The following is a 22,187-nucleotide window of genomic DNA, read 5'->3' on the forward strand; positions in this document are numbered from 1 at the left end:
AAACATCCCAAATTACTTTGAGAGTCAGAAAAAATCATTTCAGTAGGTGACATGCACACGGGGCCAAACATACATGGTGAACGCTCAGAGACGGTTGGCTTTCCTCCTCAGCTAAGTCAGTTTCAGGTGAGGTCAGTTATCAGTGAATTTGCTTTTCTCATGTTGTCACTATAACATAGTACTTGGGTCATTTGCAGAGTGTTAGGGGAGGGCTCACGTGCTATCAATACCCTCAGGATAGCTTGCCCACGTGTCCTCCTGCCAGGTGATTTCTGTTCTCAGGTGCCCGTGTACCCAGAAACAAATGAAGAGTCAGGGTGCCTGGGAGTATGGAGAGGTTCCAACCCTGGGAAGCGCTTTGAAATGCCACACCACTAGAGATCATTGACCGGCTGCCAACAAAGATTTAATGTAGAGGAAACGCGATAATTGTCTCAGAACATTTTGACTGCCTTTCTTTTGTCAGAGTTCTGCCATAAATGCTGCTCTTAAGGATGTACCAATGTTTAATCGAAGATGTTTCCATCTAGAATTTACTGTTACTGGGAGCCACAGCCATAGAGGATCGCCTTCAAGCAGGTGTTCCAGAAACCATAGCGAATCTGCTGAAGGCAGAGATTAAAATATGGGTGTTGACAGGAGACAAACAAGAAACGGCCATAAATATAGGTAATTAATTTTATTAATTTCTTTTGTTATAGATGTTTCTCCTTTTCCCCTGATTGACACCCTCCTCCTGACCCTGCCCCACCCCCAGCACTGTTGTCCATGTCCATTGGTGATGCATACATGCATATAGGTTCCGTGGTTTATCTCTACCCTCCCTGCCCCCGTCCCCCCTCTTCTGAGATTTGTCAGTCTGTACCCCGCTTCTAAGTCTCTGGGTCTATTTTGTTCTTCAGCTGGTATTGTTCATTACATTCCACAAATAAGTGAGATCATGTGATTTTTGTCTTTCTCAGATGGGCTTATTTCCCTTAGCATAATGCTCTCCAGCCGCCCCACACACAAGTGATCTCAAAGGACAGGAGATCTTTCTTTCTCACAGCTGCATAGTATTCCGTGATGTATATGTACCACAGTTTTTTGTTTGTTTGTTTTTTTATCCTCACCCGAGGACATTTTTCCATTTTTTGTTCAGGTAGAGTGGGAGGGAGAGAGAGGAAGAGAGAGAAACATTGACCTGAAAGGGACACATTGAGTGGCTGCCACCCGCATGGCCAACCAGGGCCGGGGACAAACTGCAACCCAGGTACGCGCCCTTAGCGGGAACCGAACCTGGGTCTCTCTGGACTGTAGGCTGACGCTCTAACCTCTGAGCCAAACCGGCCAGGGCTGTACCACAGTTTTTTTATCCACTCATCTACTGATGGACACTTGAGCTATTTCTAGATCTTAGCGATTGTAAATAGTGCTGCTATTAACATAGGTGTACATATATTCTTTCTGATTGGTGTTTCAGGCTTCTTAGGGTATATTCCTAGAAGTGGGATCACTGGGTCAAATGGCAGTTCCATTTTTAATTTTTTGAGGAAACACCATATTGTTTTCCATAGTGGCTGCACCAGTCTGCATTCCCACCAGCAGTGTACTAGAGTCCCCTTTTCTCCACACCCTCGCCAACACTTGTTGTTTGAAGATTTAGGTAATTAATTTTAAAATAATTCCCTGATGCTGGGTTTAGTGTTGTTTTTAAGTGCCTTGTAGAACTGCCTAAGGGCTTCTCAGATGTACTGAAGATGGTATTTTATAGAACTCTCCATTCTAAGACCATAATAATTGTACTGAAATCAAATAAAGATGGTCTTATCTGCCCATTCTACACATTAAAACTATCATATCTTTCTAAAAAGTATTAAACACACCTCCCTGGGATATAGAATTTAAGAGTTGATAACTTTGACTTTCTTATTGCTTTCTTCACAAAATTATAGTCTGCGAGACTGAGAGCACGTTATCACTGTGTAAATACGCAGTTATTTTATGTAATTATAACCAGTTTAATGATGTTATCGATTAGTAGGTTCTTCTGAGTTTTGTATTTTTCTCTTTCCCATCTGAGCTGGCAACCTCTTTGCTTGCTGAGGATCACAGAAATTAAAGTGGAAGAAAAGGAAGTTAAGTCCAAATAACTCCATCAGTGTTAAAGAATTACATTTTAAATTTGAAAAGGAATTGAAACTACTAATTTTAAAATACCTACTTTTGATTATTTGAATTGTTTGAGAATTATCTGGTACTTTGGTCACCATTACGGTGTAACAGGCGGTGGTACATATGTGATCAAATGAATGTGTAAGGACTACAGACTTACAGTGTTTTTATGGAAGTAGAGTCTTCGGCACAGGTCAGTCACGTCAGAAAGAAACATACCAGAACATCTGAGTTCAGTAACTGCGGTCCTATCTGGAGTCGTCTCTCTGGAATATTCCCAGCCGAGTCCACTGGTGCTCCTTTCCTTCCAGGGCGGGGAACCTTTTTTCTGCCAAGAGCCATGTGGATATTTATGACATCATTCGTGGGCCATACAGAGTTATTCACTTAAAAATTAACCTGCTATATATGGTCAGGCTAATTTGGTGAGGCGTGTGATGCAGCTGGTGTTGATTTTGTGGCCCTCACACGGCCCAAGGGCTGGACGTTCCCCACCCCTAAATCAGCTCCATCTCTCGGAGAACCTTGATTGTAGACCGTACCTGCCATCTGAAGCGAATTTCATCTTTTTAAAAAATAGATAAAAACCACATAATCATTTCTTCTCAAGGCTATCTATAGCTAATCAAATGCCATTTGGACGCCCAGCCTCGTGAAACTAAAGTCACAAGAGAGGACCGAGATTCATGAGCAGCCCCGGAAGCATCAGTTGTAGACTGTGTGCATTGATCGGAGCTAGATGGCTCTCAAATGCAAGATTTTGGAGAAAAGTGTGATAAAGTTTCTGTGAAGACCCATCACTACTATTAAAAAAAAAAAAGTATTTCCTATAGCCCTTTGGTGATATTGCACTGTTTTTATAAATAGCTTTTGGTATGTCTCTATGCACATACATGGGCCCTTCAGTAAAATTGGCCTCAAACACCTGCTATTGCTCTGTGGCTCCCGTTGTTCATAAAGGGCACGTAAAGGTGACTGTTGCCCTGAAACGCGAACTGAAATGTCAAGGGTGTACTTTCTGCTCTGCTAGAGCAACGTGAAAGAAGTGGGTAACCCCCACAAGTTAACATCGAACTGTAGTGATGTTTTTTAATTTTCTAGATCTTGAGTGTCCCTGGACTAACAACCTTTCTATGTCTCTAGCCCCGGAGTGAACTTTCATAAGTGCTTTCTTGTGTTTGCAAGAGAAGTCAGCATGCAAGAAAGGGAATGGCCGGGTCTCACTGCCCCTTGGCCGGATCACCTGCCCTCAAGCTCACGGTCCCTCTTCCGGCCCGCTCCCTGTGTTTATCTGGACTTATCGGAGTCTAGCCAAGTTTGGAATAAACACAAGGAAGAGCAAAGGGCTGCAAACCAACACCAAACACAAATGGCTCCTTATTCCCAAAGGAAGATTTTACTTGCACACAGTGGTGCTTCCTTGAGCCTTATGAGATCAATTGATAATTATTTTTATCCTCACCCAGGGACATTTTTGCATTTATCTTCAGATAGCGCGGGAGGGAGAGAGGGAGGAAGAAAGAGAGAGAAACACCGACGTGAGAGAGACACCAACGTGAGAGAGACACATCGACTGGCTACCACCCACACGACCCCAACCAGGGCCGGGGACAAACCACAACCAAGATACGTGCCCATAGCAGGAACCGAACCTGGGACTCTCTGGTCCACGGGCTGATGCTCTAACTGCTGAGCAAAACCAGCCAGGGCAATACCTGTCTAGTTTTTTACGAGTAACAGTTGTATGACCTTGTGCTTTTTTTCAAACAATGTCTAGCAACATTTATAGTTTTGTTCCAGAAGCACTCACATCCGTAAGATATTTAGACATCGATCTTTTTTAGCCAATGCTCAAGACCACTAGGTCTCCCACTTCTAAGCTGGTGACTTTGCCAAAGTCTTATATTTATGCTGGTGCTTTTGTCTACTTACATTTGGCCAGTGTGTGGGTAGAATTCAGACATCTCTTGGGTGTCACGAAGTAAGCTTTCAACAGCTCAGGCAGTGAGGTTCTTTGAAAAAAAAAAACGATGTCTGAATTGTTTTTTCACTTGGCATTCAGAGCTCAAGTTGGTAACACTGGGTGATATGGAGGGATTCAGTGTCATTTTCTGACAGGGTACCTGTGGAGCCTGCACATGATACACAAAGTGTGGACATCCAGACTTCGTAATAGACTCGTTCGTGTCACGCCACAGGCAACAGCTTCATGCAGAGCAAGGTCCTGCCCCAGATGGTCTGGTTGTGAGCCTGTGTCCTAGCCTAACCCTAACCCTAACCCTCGGTAATACGCACCGTTACTGCTCTGTCTCCCATCATACTGGCTGGATATTCTGCACAATTTTGTGCACCTTATGTGTGCATTCGGGTACCCAGGAGACATTTGGGAAGAAGATCAAGTGTCTAGCAGTGCTACTTGAGATGAAGTAAGAAGAGGACACATGAGTCTGCCAGGCTCTGTGCCAGGCGTGCTCCCTGGGCACCATCTCTAGTCTTAACACGTGAACAGTCTTAGCTCAAGGGGGAAACACAGAGTTTCTGCAGGTTACCCTCTACTTAATGACAAGCAGTTACTGGGTCTCAGGGCTCTTGACTTTTGGGGCAAGTCTCATTTTAAACAGATTCATAGAGCTTTTGCAAAATCCGTTCCCTGAAATGTGAGTTAGAGACGGGGGGTTGGGGGGGAGAACGGTACTCATTTGAGGGGGCACGCTGTTTTTGTAATTCAGCGTCTCTGAAATTGGGATATCTTATGGTTGTTGACTCTAACAGTTTTAATTGGCAGCATGTCCTCAGTGGTACGTGCAGGAAGAGATCACATTTAGGGGTGACCCATAGTGTGTTTGGGTTCTCAGCACTCTTTCGTGTTTGACCGACCTGTCGATCATAGCTTGAGGATTTCTTTTAAAGTGTAACTTTTCGTTCATGCTTTGCATGTATATAGAGTTAGTCAAATTGAGCTCCGGGGTATTTGTGTCTCTCATGAGCCAGTGAGTATGTGCAGATAGACAGTCATCTTGCCTGTGAGCTCAGGTGGTTGGGAGCTGGCACGAGGCCAGACCCCTGCTATGCCACGCTTGCCTTGATGCGAACTAGCTGTGTGTCAAGCAGTTGGCAATTTTCTATTTTAGCTTAAAAATGTGGCATCAGTTCATCTAAAGTGAAATCTCAGATGCGGCCTTTCTGCATTGTGTAGTTATCATTTCTTTATTACCCCTGGATAAAACATCTGTTAAGTTGTCAGACAATGAACGTGGAATTTTCAGAACCTACACTTGGTTTCTAATGCGTGTAGGATGCGTGAGAACAAAATCCTGGTGCGTATTCCATTGTAAAGTCAGCAAGTTGGAGAAGGCTTTCCTCGTCGTCCACGTCTGAGTTGGCATTGCCGCCCCTCCCCCTGCATGTGGCTTCCCTTCGTTTGACTCTTTGAAAGCAATTCGAATAGTCTGAGTTTAATGTTTTAGAAGTGAGTAGATATGGGGCTTGGCCACCCTGTCGTTACCTACAGACTGCCTTGGCCGTTGAAAGGAAGACAGACCCCTCCTCAGGCGAAGCTGGGCATCGTTGGTGGCAATTCCCAGTCTTCATGTTTTTCCCACGTGTTATTTCTTTGATCACCTGCAGCTGGCGTTGTTGCCTGATGGTCTGCTATTGGCCTGGGGAACTTACATTATCTACTAAGGGATGAGTTAACGGTGAGACAATTTAGAGAGCGATATAGATGGGAAAGTTGTAATTATGCAATCTAGCTATTAAGCATGACTGGCATTAGTAATAGTTACTCAGTAAATGTCAGCTGTAAGGTGCCAAGTAACTGTGCTGAGTCCTTTAATTCCCCTTTGAGATGAGCATTCTCTCCTCTTCCAAGATAGAACTGAGGCACAGAAATAGCCAACAACTCAGCCTAGGTCACATAGGGGACATAGCTGGACATCTAAGCAAGTGACCGCCACACCTGATACTCACTTCCCAGAAGGAAAAACATCTGAGCCGAAAAAGACGAGGGAAGGCTTCCCAGATGAGATAGAACTAAAACTTGAGACCAAGAATTTGTTTAGGAGACAAGCAAAGAAAAAGGCTCAGCACGGAATAGGTCACAACAGCCCAGGTCGGGGGAAGGTCACCAGTGAGTGGGGGTGTTCCGGCGCGTGACGTGCATTCCTGCGAAGGGTCTGTGGGACCCGCAGGGCAGGGTGCCGGGTGCGGTTCCATGGGCCAGTCAGCTGCCTGGTTCTCCAGGCGAATAAGGGCTCTGTGCTGAGCCTCCGTGACCCCATCTGGAAGAGTCGGGGCACCAGCTGTTAGCACCCCTTCCTGACGTGTGACAGTGCGCCTCCCGCACTCAAGCACTGACCCACTGCCTTCTCTGTGGAGACATTTAGAACCAGCGACTCACTGAGGGCTTGGAGCCGCGTTCATCCCGACGACGGGCAGCTCGACCCATCGAATCTCAGGATGTGTGGTCAGGAAGGGTAAATCAATTGTTCCCAACCCTTCCAAAACTGCCACCAAAAAAAGGGGGTTTGGATATCTTTAACAATATGAGCTTACCTCAGAAAAACAGACATTGATGGCGAGATCTGAGAGATTTGGTTTGGTAATATTTCCTGGTGTGAATTGTTATTTTATTGTGTTAAAATCCAGTCCTGCTCTAAGTTCCGTAGACTCCGTACTATTTGGATTCCTCCGAGTGTTGACTGTGCTCAGGTGGTTGAAAGACGAAGGCCTCTGTAGTGTGCCGTTCATCTCAGCTGCGGTAGAAAGTGAAATCCCCCAGGTTCTCATCGCAGTCACTTTACGGTCGTTTTGTTCGACTGCGAGATTAAAGAACTGGATCTCAATTTACAAGTGTGGATTGACATTTCGTACCTGGCTCTTCTCCAAGAGTTGATCTCATTTTATCCAAAAACATTAGAAATCAAGCACGCCAAACCTGGACTGACATAATTTGATTTGCCACATTAGCTAAGTCGCAATTAACTGTGTTAAACGTCCATGGTCTGCCTAGAGCAAGTGTTCTGTGTGATAATTCTCTAAGCAAAATCTCGCTTCATTTTCCAAATTACAAAAAAACCAACCTGTTTTTTCTCAGAAGCCTTTATTCTGTATATTTAAATCCGTGAAAGTGTCAGTGTTTTATTTATTTCCCCTTCCCTGCAATGGCTAAGAAAATACTTAGAGTTTTCCCATAATACCCTTGTGCAGCTTCAGTTGTCAAGTGGCATTTCACTTAAATTGAAAAATATAGAATAAAGCAGCAAGCGAGGGCTTAAAACTTACAGCTCACTTCTGCAGCTGTTGTTTAAATCAAAAACTACCAGCAAATCCTTCCGCGTCCGGGACACGAAATTGGTGACAGTCTGTGTTGCATGAAGTTGCTGGAAGTCTCTGGGGATGAAGAAAGAGTAAGCCTGACCTTGAGGGAAGTGATTAAGGTCGCAATATCCCCTTTTGTGAATGAAAAGGAAATGCAGACCTCCCTTCTGGACCTAATCTAAGACTTTATAGGAAGAAGGAATACATTTATAAAATTTTAATAGAAAACAAAGAGTTCAATTAATTTAGTCCTACCATGCAGAAAGCTGACTGGCATTCTGGGAAGTTCTCATTTTTACTCATCACTGTTGTTAAACTATACACTTGAATGAGTTTGAAAATGCATAGAAAATTGTTTCATGTTTCCTCCTTTGTTTTTTTTTTGGTTTAGTTTTGTTTGGTATTATGATTTTAGTTATTTAATTATGATTTAACCACTCAGTTTGTTTCAATGTTTAAAAATAATACGTGGTGGTTTTAACAAGCGAAATAACCTCATTCCCTTGAGATATCTATTGTTAACACCCTGGGCTATATTTTTATGGTATTGCTTTAAAATAAATAACAGTGTGGGGAAAAGCCATAAGTGTGTGCTTTAAAATCTGTGTTCTGAGATGATTTACAAAATATCCCTCTCAAATGACAGTGAAGGATATGCCTTGTACATTCCCAAATAAACAAACAAAAAAATTTATTGTCTCTTCCACCAAAAAACAAGATTTTTCTTCTTCTTAATTTTTGCCTGCCTTGAATTCGACTGTGTGCCGTTAGCAGGGTTTCCTCGAGCTGAGCGGGGACCAGCTGGGGAAACTGAGCAGGTACATGCGTGGGTTCAGTGCTGGCTCCTTTCCTAGTTCGGTGTAGCGCCCGTGGGCATGGCTAGTTCAGCGGCTGTGCAGAGAGACCTGGCTCCTCCCGGCCTCCGGAGCAGCATTGGTTGAGGTCCTTTCTTGAGATGATCACATATGTACGTGCTCCGAGGTTGAAATTCTACGTGTTGATGATTTGTTTCATTTTCTGTAAATCATTGCTCCATTACCTTAAGGCAATACTGAGAAAAAAACTGGTTATGAGGGCCAGTGTTCTGAGTGGTAGGCGTCTTTTCTCAATGAGATAAATTGAGATGAGGGTTGGTGAAAACCACATGTTGATTTCAGCTCTCTGTCAAGGGGCACCGAGAGGGTGGAGGGTCTTTGGAAAGAAGGGCTGGAGCTCCCATCCCGGGGTTTGCTGGAGCTGCCTGCTGCCCAGAGCTTGTGGATTTGAAGGGGAGGAGTCAGGAGAGGCTCTCAGCTCTGTCTGTGTGTCTCGGAGGGTCTCCAGCTGTCTGGAGTGGACTGCAAAGACGGAGTAGGAAACAGCCTCGTAGGAAGTACGTGCACCTTCTGGGAGGAAAAGTAGAAAAGACTGTCTTGCATCGTTTATAGAGATAACTTTATTTAAAAAGATGATGGAGCCCTGGCCTGTTTGGGTCAGTGGTTAGAGTGTCGGCCTGCAGACCAGAGAGTCCCGTTTCAGTACCCACTAAGAGCACGTACATCGGTTGCAGTTTGTCCCCGGCCCCGGTTGGGGTGATGTGGGTGGCAGCCACTCGATGTGTCTCTCTCACATTGACGTTTCTCTCGTTCTCTTCCTTCCGCTCTCCCTCCGCTCTATCTGAAGAGAAATGCAAAAATGTTCTTGGGTGAGGATTAAAAATAAAATTAAAAAGGTGATGGAAATTGTTGATAAGAATTACAACAAATTTTTTTTTTTTTAAACTCAGGTTTAATTTTGGAATGGAGATTGCCTTAAACGTTTGGTGGGAAATTGACTGCTGCGATGTATAATAGTATTCCTTTGAAATCTGCTGTGAGAATGAGCTGCTTTTTAAAAAGCAAACGAGGGATCTCAGTGTGATGATAGGCAAGTTCATGTTGATGTAGGCGCACTAGGAGATATTATTTGTCTTCCTAAAGTGTTTGCTGTTATTTTAGATAACCTAAGGCTTATCCTCATGTCATACAAGGATAACAAGGGTAAAGAGAAATCCATGGAAAATTGACAGGTATTTATTTTAGCCATTAGCTATGGAGACCTTCTCGACCAGTTCTGTTCAAGCTGTCTGCAGGAATCCAAATCTATTTAACGTGTTTTCTACCCCTCACTTTTGCCCAGTTCTTCTGTATGAACCAATAGCTTTAAAGTGGTAATAAGAAAGGTATCAGGAGGGAGGCTGAGTTCACACCAGCTCTGGAAAACATTTAGTTCATGGAAGGAAGGACAAATTCACATGTATTGTTCCTTCTTTTCCTTAGGATATTCCTGCCGGTTGGTGTCACAGAATATGGCCCTTATTCTACTGAAGGAGGATTCTTTGGATGTAAGTAGTTTTTCAAAAGTAGCATTTGATGTACTTGTATTGAACTCTTTGTTTCTACTATGACTGATTGTCAGGGTTTATTTTTTTTTACTAAACTGTTGTAAAACTGTGTTTCTGCGTGTTTTTCTTTTTATGAATGAATATCGTAAAGTCATAAATTTAAACATCAAAACAGTAAGCTGAGAATATTGCTACATGAGAATACTTAATATTTTACTCACCTAGGATTGTTCATGTAAAATGGGATAGTTTTAATCCGGTTTAACTTCCTGTTATGATTTATGTTATGTGGTGATGGTTAACTCCAGTGTTGGTTACTAAGGAGACTCGTAGGATTTTCTTTCTAGTACAAACTTGAAAATAAAGATAGCATTCAAGTGTCAGGAGCTGTTTAAATATATGTAGTGAGAGGATACATGTGCACTCAGTTCTCTGACACCCAGTGCCACCAGCTCACAGAGAAATGGACGGCGTGGTTCTGTGAGCGTTCGATCCGCACCCAGCGCATGGCCTAAAGCCACTGATGGGACGGGGTGGGAACTGATCGGAGCTAACCAGTGATCTGGGAGGTGGTTTGACATGAAAATATGAGCTGAACAATGAGATTTATTTGCTAGGACTTTTAACAAGGGCTTGTTTCTGCCTGACTGGTGTGGCTCAGTGGACTGAGCATCGTCCCAGGGACTAAGAGGTCCCGGTTCAATTCCCAGTCAGGGCACATGCCTGGGGCTCGGGCTTCATCCCCGGTGGGGGGTGTGCAGGAGGCAGCCGATCAACGTATCTCTCCCACGTCAATGTTTCTGTCTCTCTCTCTCAAAAAACAATAAAAATATTTTTAAAAAAACAAAACAAAAAAAAGCAAGGGCTTGGTTCTGGCAGGCGCCCACCGCCACAGTGCCAGTCAGGATACTTAACGGGCAGCCCTGGGAGCAGGTGACAGGCTCGGCTACCACTTTAAACAGAGGCATATAATAAATACAGAGATCTCTGTGCTTGGAACTGGCGAGGCCGTGGACCCCACTGAAGGCCAAGGCACTGGACCTCCTCAGACCTCCGAAGGCACCATTGACGATAGCGCCCCCTGGCTGAGAGCATCAGGCTTTGTCTCAGGGAGTCCTGTGTCTCTGCCCGAGGAAGCCCTGACTCAGGTCGGCCCTCATCTCTGGACTCAGATGCTCTGCTCTGGGCTGCTGGGGAAGCCCTCCCCGCCCCAGTCCCCTTCTCCCCGGCACTTCCTGTCCCAATTGCCGGTATTTGTTTCTATCAAACTTTTCATCTTTGGAAATAATACATATTATTAATATGTAATTATGATATATAAAATATATAATAATCATAATAGTATTATATATTATAAAGTAATATAAGATAGTAACATAAGGTTTACCCTCCTAACCATTTTTAAGTGCACCGTTCAGTGGTATTAAATATGTTCATATTGTTCAGCCATCACCACCATCCATCCCCATAACTGTTTTTGTTTTACAAAACAAAAAGTCTACACCCCTTGCCCTGGCCGGTTTGGCTCAGCGGTTAGAGCGTCAGCCTGCGGTCCACAGAGACCCGGGTTCGATTCCCGCTAAGGGCATGTACCTTGGCTGCAGTTTGTCCCCGGCCCTGGTTGTGTCGTGTGGGTGGCAGCCACTCGATGTGTCCCTTTCACATCGATGTTTCTCTCTCTTCCTCTCTCTCCTTCCCGCTCTGAGTAAAAAATTGAAAAAATGTCCTCGGGTGAGGATTAAAAAAAAAAAAAAGTCTATACCCCTTAAACCACAACTCCTCCCCTCCTACTCCTAAATCCCTGGTAACTATCACTGTACCTTCTGTCTCTGTGAATCTGACTCTTCTAGGTACCTCATATAAGTGAAATCATACAGTATTTTTTGTCTCTTTGTGTCTGATGTATTTTATTTAGCAAAACGTCCTCCAGGTTCATCAAGTTGAAGCATGTGTCAGAATTTGCTTTTTTTAAAAGGCTGAATAATAGTCCATTGTATGTATGTACCACATTTTGTTTATCCATTTAGTTGTCAATGGACACTTGGGTTGCTTCTACCTTGGGGCAATTGTGAATAATGTTGCTATGAAGACAGGTGATGAATCTCTTTTTGAGACCCTTCAATTTTTTTGGCCATACTATCCTCAGAAGTGGAATGGCTGGATCATGTGGTGATTTTGTGTGTAACTCTTTGAGGAACTGCCTGCCACACTATTTTCTACAACTGTTGTTCATTTGACATTCCCACCAACAGTGCACAAGTGTTTCAGTTTCTCCATATCCTGACCAACACTGTTCTTTACTTTTATTAAAAATTTAAAAAATTATTTGATGGTAATATTCAGATGGCTATGAGGTGGTACCTCAGGGTGGCTTTGATCTGTATTTCCCTAATGATTGGTGATGCTGAGCATCTTTTCATGTGCTTATTGGCCATTGGTATGTCTTCTTAGGAGAAGTAGTCATTCCTTTGCCCATTTTTAAATCAGGTTGTTTGTGGTTATTTTGTTCTTGTGAAATACTGTATATGTAGTCTGTCTCCATCTAGTTCCTTAGAACATAAGGTCCATGGAGCAAAAGTTTGATTTTTCTTTTTTTTAAACTGGGCATTTCTACCTTCAAGGCTGTGCTTTGCACAAATTAGATATCCCGTAAATGTTTGAATGAATGAATGAAAAACGTTAAGATAGTGTTCCAGTTACCAGTTAGAACTTCTATCGAAAAGGTCATGCCGATGAGGCAGTGCCCAGAGTAGCCGAGGGCCGAGTGCAAGCTGACATTAGGAGGGTGACAACCGAGGACGCCAACGCAGCTCGCTGGTGGACAGGAGAGTGCAGTGCTGGTGAGGGAAATGCCCAGACCCCGGGAGGCATCCCGTAGCCCTGTGTGCACCCCCGGGGTGTCTGTGCTGGAGCCTCCTGGTTTTCCGAGAGGTCCCATTCGGAGGCCTCCGCAGTCTTGAAATAAACCTCTTTTTCTGGAGGTGACGTAGAAGTGAGCCTGTATTTTCCTTTTATACCAGGCATTCTCTGGAATCCAAGAAATGGACTTGAAGTCTGCACAGCAGGTTAAAGCTTAGGGCACAGATCGAGGCGTTGGGCTTCCCTTGGCCGAGGGCTGGTTGTGAAGCCAGACAAGGTTTTATGGGTGTGTGCCTGACTTCCCTTGGTAGCCTGTGAAGAGCGCGGCTTCCTTAACCAGTTTTGAATATCTTTTAGCATAACGTCTGGAAGGTACTCAGCATCTACTGAGCGGAGGTTCGATTTCTGCGTACTTTTTTGTTCCCTGCTCGAAGGGGCACTCCATACTCTGACCAGTGCCCCTCTTCCCCTTCCACCTCCTCTTTCCTACTTATTCCCCCTAATTTTTCACTTGGGTGAAAGGCATTCCTGTCGCATTAAAGTTTCCCTCGGTGGGTCTGTATGAAAGCAGAGCGCTGGAGCAGGGAGTCCGAGACAGAGTAAACCGGCAGAGCTCCAGCGGGGTTTGTAACGTTGCCGGGCTCTGACGATGAAGCAGAGAGGACAGACGAAGGACGTGGCCCAAGACTCAGAAGCCTCGGGTCTGGCCTCCCTTACTTCCCCTCTCATGTAGATTCCAGGGGAACGGAGGGGCTCACCTCAAGACCCGGAGCTGGCGTCTGTCACCTTCACTGGGCCAATAAGTATGTCCAGGCCAGGACTCCGAATGCTTATACATGATTAGGATTCATCCCTCTGTTTTGGGTGTTTCAGCTGTTGCCAAAATAAGGTCTGCAGTCTGTGATATAGATGAGATCAGTGGTCTTTGAAATGAGGATTGAGTTCTGTGTGGTGATGTACACCCCAAGGGGGCACTAGATGATCATATGTTAGAAGAAAATGTGATTTTTCTTTTATTAGGTTAAAAAAAGTACCAAGAAATCAGCTTGACGGATGATAAGGTGCGGGCTGCAGCGGCACACCCAGTCCTTATATCTGGCACACTCCCCAGAAGCGGGGCTCGGGGACGGCGGGAGGAGGGAGGGCTGCAGTTCCCCACGGGACAGGGCTTAACATGGCTCTCGCCCCTTTGTCTGCGTTTAGCCCCTTGTAAAACATCGCCCTTTATGTGTGCCGGTTACATGGATTTGTGGACTATATTTAGTGTTGGTTAAACCGACTCTCATAAGGTACTGGCTTAAAAGGACTCCTATAAAAAAATAATTTAAAAAAATGAATTCAGATAGCAGCAATAGTGTAAGCAGAAGCTACAACAGTGTGGCACCGCTTGACCTGTGTGCGGGTTCAAGCTCTCCTTCAGCTACTTAATGAGTTAAAACAATGATCGGCTCTGACAGTTTAAACAAATTTCAAAATTACCCACAGGCTATCATCATTAATCACGAATCCTTCCCGAGATGTCTACAGCATCTTCAAATACAAGCTGTGGTAACATGAAACCATCTTGGAGTAGTGAGACTTTAAAAATGAAGACTCCTACGGATGAGAATAAAAATCAACAGTTTTATCAGCAATTTATAAAAAACGCGTGGAATTCAAACCAGCTACTGTTTTTAGTTTCACAAAACCCACTGCTGGCTGTTGAATAATAAACGTCTTTTGATATTTGTTAGTAACAGGCCAAGAGCGCCAAGCCATTTGGGGGGCATTTGTTTTCCTGCTTGTGTCACGGAGAGAAAATAACATGGTAACAATTGAAATGTATATAAATGTACATGAATAAGACAGCTATAGGAAACCTTGCTAGGATTTTCTAGGAAACAATTGTGTGAGCAAATTAGGAAATATAGAAGATTTGTTACATATTTGGATGGAAGTGTAGCTGTTTCTAACATGTGCAACTTTTCACCTGGTGTGTTGCAAGGATTTTTAAAACATGCAACACCTGACTATTTAGTCGGGGGCAGTGACCTCTTTTCCCTTAGACTATCAAATTAAAAAAATGACAGTGGCCAACATAACAATAGCTGTCTGGTGTGAATGAATCAAAATTATACCTTTTTTTTTTTTTTGTCAGATCGGCAAAAAATATATTTTTTGGTGTGTTGCAGAATTTTAGTAATTAGTTTATGTGTGCCATGAGATTAAAAAGGTTGAAAATTGCTGGAATATAAAAAAAAACCTATTTTCGTTGAGCCATGAAAAGAAAGATGCATTGGTAAGGATATATTTGTTCTAAGAACACTATTAATTCTTTTTTTCTACGTTAATTTTTTTTTACAGATGTCCCTTCTTTTTCTCCCATTGACATCCCCCCTCCCCACCTTCACCTACTGTTGTCTGTGTCCATTGGTTATGCATACATGCATATAAGTTCTTTGGTTTATCTCTTTCTGCTCTCCCCTCCCCTTCCCTCTGAAGTTTGTCAGTCTGTTCCCTACTTCCATGTCTCTGGATCTATTTTGTTCATCAGCTTATTTTGTTCATTATATTCTACAAATAAGTGAGATCATGTGGTATTTGTCTTTCTCTGATTGGCTTATTTCACTTAGCATAAGACTCTCCAGGTCCCTCCATGTCGTCTCAAAGGGTAAGAGATTTTTCTTTCTGACAGCTGCATAGTACTCCATTGTGTATATGTACCACAGCTTTTATCTTTCATTTTGTTTATGTGGTGCATCACATTTATTGATTTATGAATACTGTACCAGCCTTGTATCCCTGGGATATATCCCACTTGGTTGTGGTGTATAATTTATTTAATATATTACTGGATATGATTATATGATTTCCTAAAATTTTGTTGAGGATTTTGGAGTCTACATTCATCAGGGATATTGACCTGTAATTTTCTTTCTTTGTAGTGACTTTATCTGGTTTTGGGATTGGGATTATACTGGCCTCATAAAAAGAGCTTAGAAGTCTTCCTTCGTCTTGAACTTTTTGGAACAGTTTGAGGAGAATAGATGATAGTTCTTCTTTGCATATTTGGTAAAACCCCCCTGTGAAGCCATCCAGACCAGGGTTTTTGTTTGTTGGGAGTTTAGCAAAATATTAACTCTTTAATACAAAACGTTTTATGAAATGAGTATGTGTGATGACTGAAGGAAAAGCTTCTTAGAAATATAAACAAAGTCTTGTAAAATTTATTAAGAACGTCTGTGGAAGAGACTACATTTCCCAGATTCTCTGCGGCTGGATGCGGCTGTGAGATTTCATTCTCATTGGTGGGGTATGAGCAGAAGTGAGGTGGGAGATTTCTGCACTATCCATGGAAGAGGAAGTCTCTTGCCCTGGTTTCTCAGCTCTCCCCACATTGCTGGCTGGACGTGGCACAGCTGGAGCCACTTTGGAAGTCGTGGCCTTGAGGGAGCTCCCCATTCAGGACAGCAGACTTCAGGTCCCCGTGTGACTGTGAAGAGCGGTCTGCAGACTTCTCCAACCTCTGAAAAAGTTATGTTACCCTCATAACCATTTTTAAGTGCACTGTTCATTGATATTAAATATGTTCATATTGTTCAGCCATCACCACCATCCATTTGAAATATTGCATGGTGCAAGGGTGGGGGGGGGGTCTTTTAGTTTAGCTTCATACATTCGTAATGAAACAATCTGGCACTAAAAGTAATGTCATCACAGGCTTTTCCAGCATGGTGTAGGGCTGTCCTCAGAGAGAGAGGGGTCCACTTCTGCTGGCAAAGGAGAGGGAATGGGATTTGGGCATCAAGGAATTGGATCCATTCAAATTGATAAAGGTGTTCTCATTCAAATTCTTAAGGGCCCGCTCTTTTTCAGTCACTATCCTGGCTCCCATGGGAAGAGACCTGGTGAGTCTGTGACTACAATATTTATTGAATTTTACGATGTGAGCATTTCCATTACCCATCACCCCCTCCCCACCAGGGTTCCCTTGTGTCCCTTGGCAGTCAACCCTCCTCATCTTTAGGCAACCACAGATCTACGATCTATCATGATGGATTAATTGTGCGTGTCTTACAATTGCACAGGACCAAGCAATAGACTCTGTTTTTGTCTGGCTTCCTTCATTCAGCTTAGTTATTTGGATAGTTATCTGTGTTGCTGCAGGTATCATTAGTCCATTAGTATTAAATTGTATAGATTACAATTTGTTTATTCACTCATTGGTTGAGGGACATTTCAATGATTTCCAATTTGAGGACATTATGAATAAAGCGTCCGTGAGTCTTTTTTGTATAGTTTTGGGTGGACACATGTTTTTATTTCTCTTGGATAAATATCTGGGAGTGGCGTTGTTCTAAGCTGATACATCTGTGGTAATATGTTACACAGCAATAGAAAACGAGTACCAGTATATTTGAAGAGCAGAAGATTTTAATTTTGTTGAGGTTCAGTTTCTTTTTCTTTTTGCATAATTAGAGCTTTGGTGCTCTAAGAAATAGACACGTGCACCAAGATTGGGAAGACTTATTTATTTATTTTTCTAGGATTTTTTTTTTTATCCTCACTCGAGGACACTTTTTGTTCAGGTAGAGTGGGAGGGAGAGAGAGGAAGAGAGAGAGAGAGAGAAACATCGATGTGAAAGGGACACATCGAGTGGCTGCCACCCGCTCGACCGACCAGGGCCGGGGACAAACTGCAACCAAGGTACATGCCCTTAGCGGGAACCGAACCCGGGTCTCTTGGGACCGCAGGCTGATGCTCTAACCGCTGAGCCAAACCGGCCAGGGCTTTTTCTAGGATTTTTATAGTTTTAACTTATAAACTTAAGACTGTGATCCACTTTTTGTGCATGGTATGAGGTAAAGTTTGAGGTCCAGGTTAGTCCCCAATGGGTACCTAGTTTTTCTAGCATTATTTGTGAAAAGCACATGGAATTACCTTGACATGTTTGTTATAAATTGATTGATCATACAAATGTGACTCTGTTTCTAGACCCTATAGTTTATTTCATTTGTGTGTATCTCTTTCTTTATGCCCAATTCTACATTGTCTTAATTATAGTAGCTTTACAGCAAGTGTTGAAATCTTCCAACTTTGTTCCCCCTCCCCCAAGAGTGTTTAGGTTGTACTAGGAGCTTTGCATTTTGATATACATTTTAGAATCAGGTTGATGATTTTTTCCAAAAAACCTATTGGAACATTTATAAAGACTACATTAAATCTATAGATAAATGTGGGGCAGTTTGACATTTTAATGGTATTGAGATTTCCAATCCAGGGACATGTGATATCTCTTATTTACTTAGGTCTTCTTTAATTTCTCTTGTAAACATTTTATAATTTTTGGTGTATAGGATTTGCACCTGTTAAAATTGTGTTTTTTCTAGCTATACTGTAGAACCATTTGGTTCTTTCATTTCTCTTTATTATATTCATGTTTTACTTTAAATACTTCAATATATTTATGGTAGAGCTTTTAAATTTTTTCTCCAGCAACAATTTATCCTTTCCAGGTTTGTTTTCATCTGCTAATATTTATCTTGATTGTAGGTCACATTTTCTGTGTTTCTTTATGGGGTTTTTTTTGTTGGTGTTTTTTTAATCTAGTAATGTTTTTTATTGTATGATGGTTATTGTTAATGTTTTGTTGTTAAGTATCTGGATTCTGTTATTTTCCTTTAAAGAATATTGAGTTTTGACAGGCAGTTACTTGTGGGTCTAGAAGCCTTTGCTCTAGAACGACTTTAGTTTTCTTGCCAAGATGAGATTTGTTGGAACTGCCACCTAAGACCCTATATAGTCACTGTAGTTTTTCTACTTTGGCTGGTTGGAACTTAACTATCTCCTGATTTGTTGTTGTTGTTGTTAATCCTCACCAAGAATATTTTCTGTTGATTTTTAGATAAAGTGGGAGGGAGAGAGAGAATCATTGATTTGTGAGAGACACATAGATTAGTTGCCTTCTGCATGACTCCAACCAGGGCCAGGGGTCAAACCTGCAACCCAGGTACATGCTCTTGACTGGGAATAGAACCTGTGACCCTCAGTCCTCGGGCCAACACTCTAACTGCTGAGCCAAACTGGCCAGGGCAATATCTCCTGATTTTGTATGAGCTCTTGGAATGTTTATCTTATAGGCCTGATAGTTGTTCTTTCATTCATTCATATATATTCCTCATGGTGTTTTATCATACACATGCATAATTTAGCGTTTGCTCAAAGATACAAGGTAACCCTTACAGATTGAAGATCTTTCTGTGTGTGGTTCCTCTCCAGTTTGCTGCTCCACAAATTCCAACCACCTAGCATTCTCTAGCTCCAATTTCCGTCTTCTCACATCCGTTATAACACTATACTCTGCTTGGGTTTCTCTTCCCTGAATTATGATTTGAAAAGGAGCTCCAACAGAAAGCCTCAGCTATCATATGGCTCACCTCATTAACTTCTCTTTTTCAAAGGATCATAGTCCTGTGTTGCCTATTGTCCATTGTCTGAAAACAGGTGTTTCATACATTTCCTCCCCCAGTTTTCTAGTTGTTTACAAGTCTGGAATATCACCTTTTATCATGCCTGTCAGGTCATCTTTGATAAATACTAATTTCAAGTTCAAAGGTCTGCACCACTTGTAACTTTTTTTTTTTTTTTTTGGTGACAATTTGCTGTCCCTTGAGTTTGATCAGTTCTTTCTGATTTTCAGAACCCCAGGGAACCTTATCTGGGTCAGGAAAAGAATACCTTGTTCATCTAGTAGATCATTGTTATGACTTGGCTTTATTCTGAGTGAAATAGGTAGCCATTGGTAGAATCTGAGCAGAAGAGTGATATGATTTGATTTACCTTTTCAAAGGGAATCTGGCTGCTGGGGCAGATGTAGACTAGAAGGAGGCAAGGGCAGAAGCAGAGAGCCCAGTTAGCAGGTGAGATTCTGGGTGTATAGTATTTTCAAAGTAAAGAGGACAGGATTTGCTGATATATTGAATGTGGTATATGAAAAGTTAAGATTCCAAGCATTTGTTTCTGAGCAACTGGAAAGATTGGGTTGCCATTTCTGAGATGAAGACTGTAGGAAGAACAAGTATGGTGGGGGAATTAGGAGTCTTTTTGGACATGTTAGGGTTGAGGAGGCTGTTAGATATTGCCAAGCTGTTGAATATGTAAGTCTGGCAGTTCAGGGGAGAGGTCAAGGATGTAGAAAGAATCTTGGGATCTGTCATGTATGGTTTTTAAAGCTATATGACTTGATGAGATCCCCAGGATCGATTGGAGATAGCAAAGAGGTTAAGAATTGAGCTCCAGGAGTTACTATCTTGTTTAAAAGTTTGGGACATGAGAGCCAGCAAAGGAGATCAAGAGGGTGTGGCCATTGAAGTAGATAAAGAAACTAGAGGTTGGTATCTTGGAAACCAAATAGAATAAAGTCTTTCAAGAAGGGGAGAAACAACTGTACCTAATGCTCCTTTATAGATATAGTGATAAAGTATGAGAATTGTTTATTGGTTTAGCAGTGTGGAGGTTATTGATGACCTTTCAGGAACTGTTTGAGGTACACTGTGGAGATGGATGGCAGATTGGAGTGGGTTCAAAGAATTGGGTGGAGAAGTACTGGAGAAAACAAGTACATGTAGAGATTTCCGTGAGTTTTGCTGAAACTTTGGATAGATCTTTGGTTAGTGTGGTAATCTATATCCTTATTCTGATGAGCATATTAATGAGTAACTTTATTCTTCTGTAAGTATACCATAAACCATGATTTTTTAAAAAAAGAACTTCCAGTCAAGATGGCAATGTAGGTAAACATGGTTCTCGCCTCCTTCCACAACCACATCAAAATTACAACTAAACTGCGGAACAAACATCCTTCAGAACCGCCTGAAATCAAGCTGAATGTAAGTCCTTCAACTACAAAATTAAAGAAGCAGTCACATGGAGACTGGTAGGAGGGGTGGAGGTATGGATGGACTGCCCCCCCAACCCCCGCCCGACACATGTATGTGTGGCAGAAAAAAAACCAGGAGGACACCTCGGCTGTGAAGGTCCTCCCTAAGGAGTGAGGGGTCCCTGTCCCACATGTGACTGCCAGCTCAGGGTTCCAGTGCCAGGAAGAGAAGTCCCCATAACTTCTGGCTGTAAAAACCAGCGGGAACTGAGGCTGAGGGAGGCTGAGGTTTCTAGAGTCCCAGGCAGCTCCTCCTAAAGGGCCCGTGCCACAGAGGGGAGGCAGCTTGAAAGTACCAGAGACACACAGGGAAGAACTGAGTTGTTTGGCATCAGGGTGAGGACTGGAGAGGCAGCTTTCTCCTGGACAGATGTGCTGGCAGAGGCCGTTGTTCCTTTGGTGAGCCCTCCCCCACAGGGTTCCATATCTGGGACTCCAGCAACCTGGCTCACACTATTTGCCCTGCCCTGGTGATTCCCTGAGGCCCAGCCACACCCAACCTTTAGGCCCACCCAAGCTGTTTCCAGTGGCTTTACCATTGGATTGGCCTGTCTTGGATCCTGCTTCAGAGTTACCTAAAATCTCTCAAACAAGTAGCATCTGGTCTCAGCGAGCCCCATACCTCTCTCTAAGTGGCCCCAGGCCTGGCACTAGGAAGAGCCGGCCTTGGTTCACAACTTGGCTTTGTCTGGGCACCTCCAAGCCCAGCACAAGAAGCGGCCATCAGCAGATCAGTTTGCAGCTTATGTCTGGTGGCCCTGGGTAGAACACAGGCAGTGGCTGACCTTGCTCCCGAGCCAGCATACCCAGTGGACAGCTTCAAACCACATCGAAGCACCACCACCCAACCACCTCCACAAGTGACACGCTCAAGGAATGGACTCAGTGGGTACCAGAGCCCTGCTGAAGTAAGTCTTGCTCTGTGTGTTGGGCCCCTGCACAGCTGATCATCCAGGGTAGTCAGAGGTCAGTGGTTAGTGAGCCCAGCCAGTCCTTGCAGCTGATCAGCCAGAGTAAAACACTCCCACTGATGTGCAAACAGCAATCAAGACTCAATTACAACAGAAGGGTATAAAGTCCACATGAGGGGTGCACCTGAAGGGCCCAGCTGGGGTGAACAGGGAGGCTGTGCCACAGGACCCTACAGGACATGTATTACAACAGGCCACCCTAGGAAGCCTAGGAGACATAGAAACTCTACCTAATACATAGAAACAAACACAAGGAGGCAGCCAAAATGAGGAGACAAAGAAACATGCCCCAAATGAAAGAACAAAACAAAACTCCAGGAAAAGAACTAAACAAAATGTCGATAAGCAATCTAACAGATGCAGAGGTCAAAGCACTGGTTATAAGGATACTCAATGAACTTAGTGAGAATTTCAAGGAACTTCGTGATAATGTCAGTGAACTTTGTGAGGGCCTCAAGAGCATAATAAAGGACCAATCAGAAATGAAGGATGCACTAACGGAAATAAAGAATAATTTACAGGGAATCAATAGTAGAGTAGGTGAAGCCAAGGAGCAATTCATCAATTTGGAATTTAAGGAAGCAAAAAACACCCAATCAGAAT

The 22,187-nt window shown here is 43.1% G+C and overlaps 1 protein-coding gene across 1 annotated transcript in view; it reads left to right on the plus strand.

Moving 5' to 3' along the window:
* Positions 1-22,187, plus strand: part of ATP8A2 (ATPase phospholipid transporting 8A2) — a 253,312-nt gene that overhangs the window by 147,577 nt on the left and 83,548 nt on the right. The window contains exons 23-24 of the mRNA XM_036251558.1: positions 531-669; positions 9,771-9,835. Coding sequence (XP_036107451.1) covers positions 531-669; positions 9,771-9,835 — 204 coding nt within the window. The remainder of the gene's footprint in view (positions 1-530; positions 670-9,770; positions 9,836-22,187) is intronic.

Source organism: Molossus molossus, unplaced genomic scaffold, assembly GCF_014108415.1.
Source record: "Molossus molossus isolate mMolMol1 unplaced genomic scaffold, mMolMol1.p scaffold_m16_p_10, whole genome shotgun sequence".
Lineage (NCBI taxonomy): Eukaryota > Metazoa > Chordata > Mammalia > Chiroptera > Molossidae > Molossus > Molossus molossus.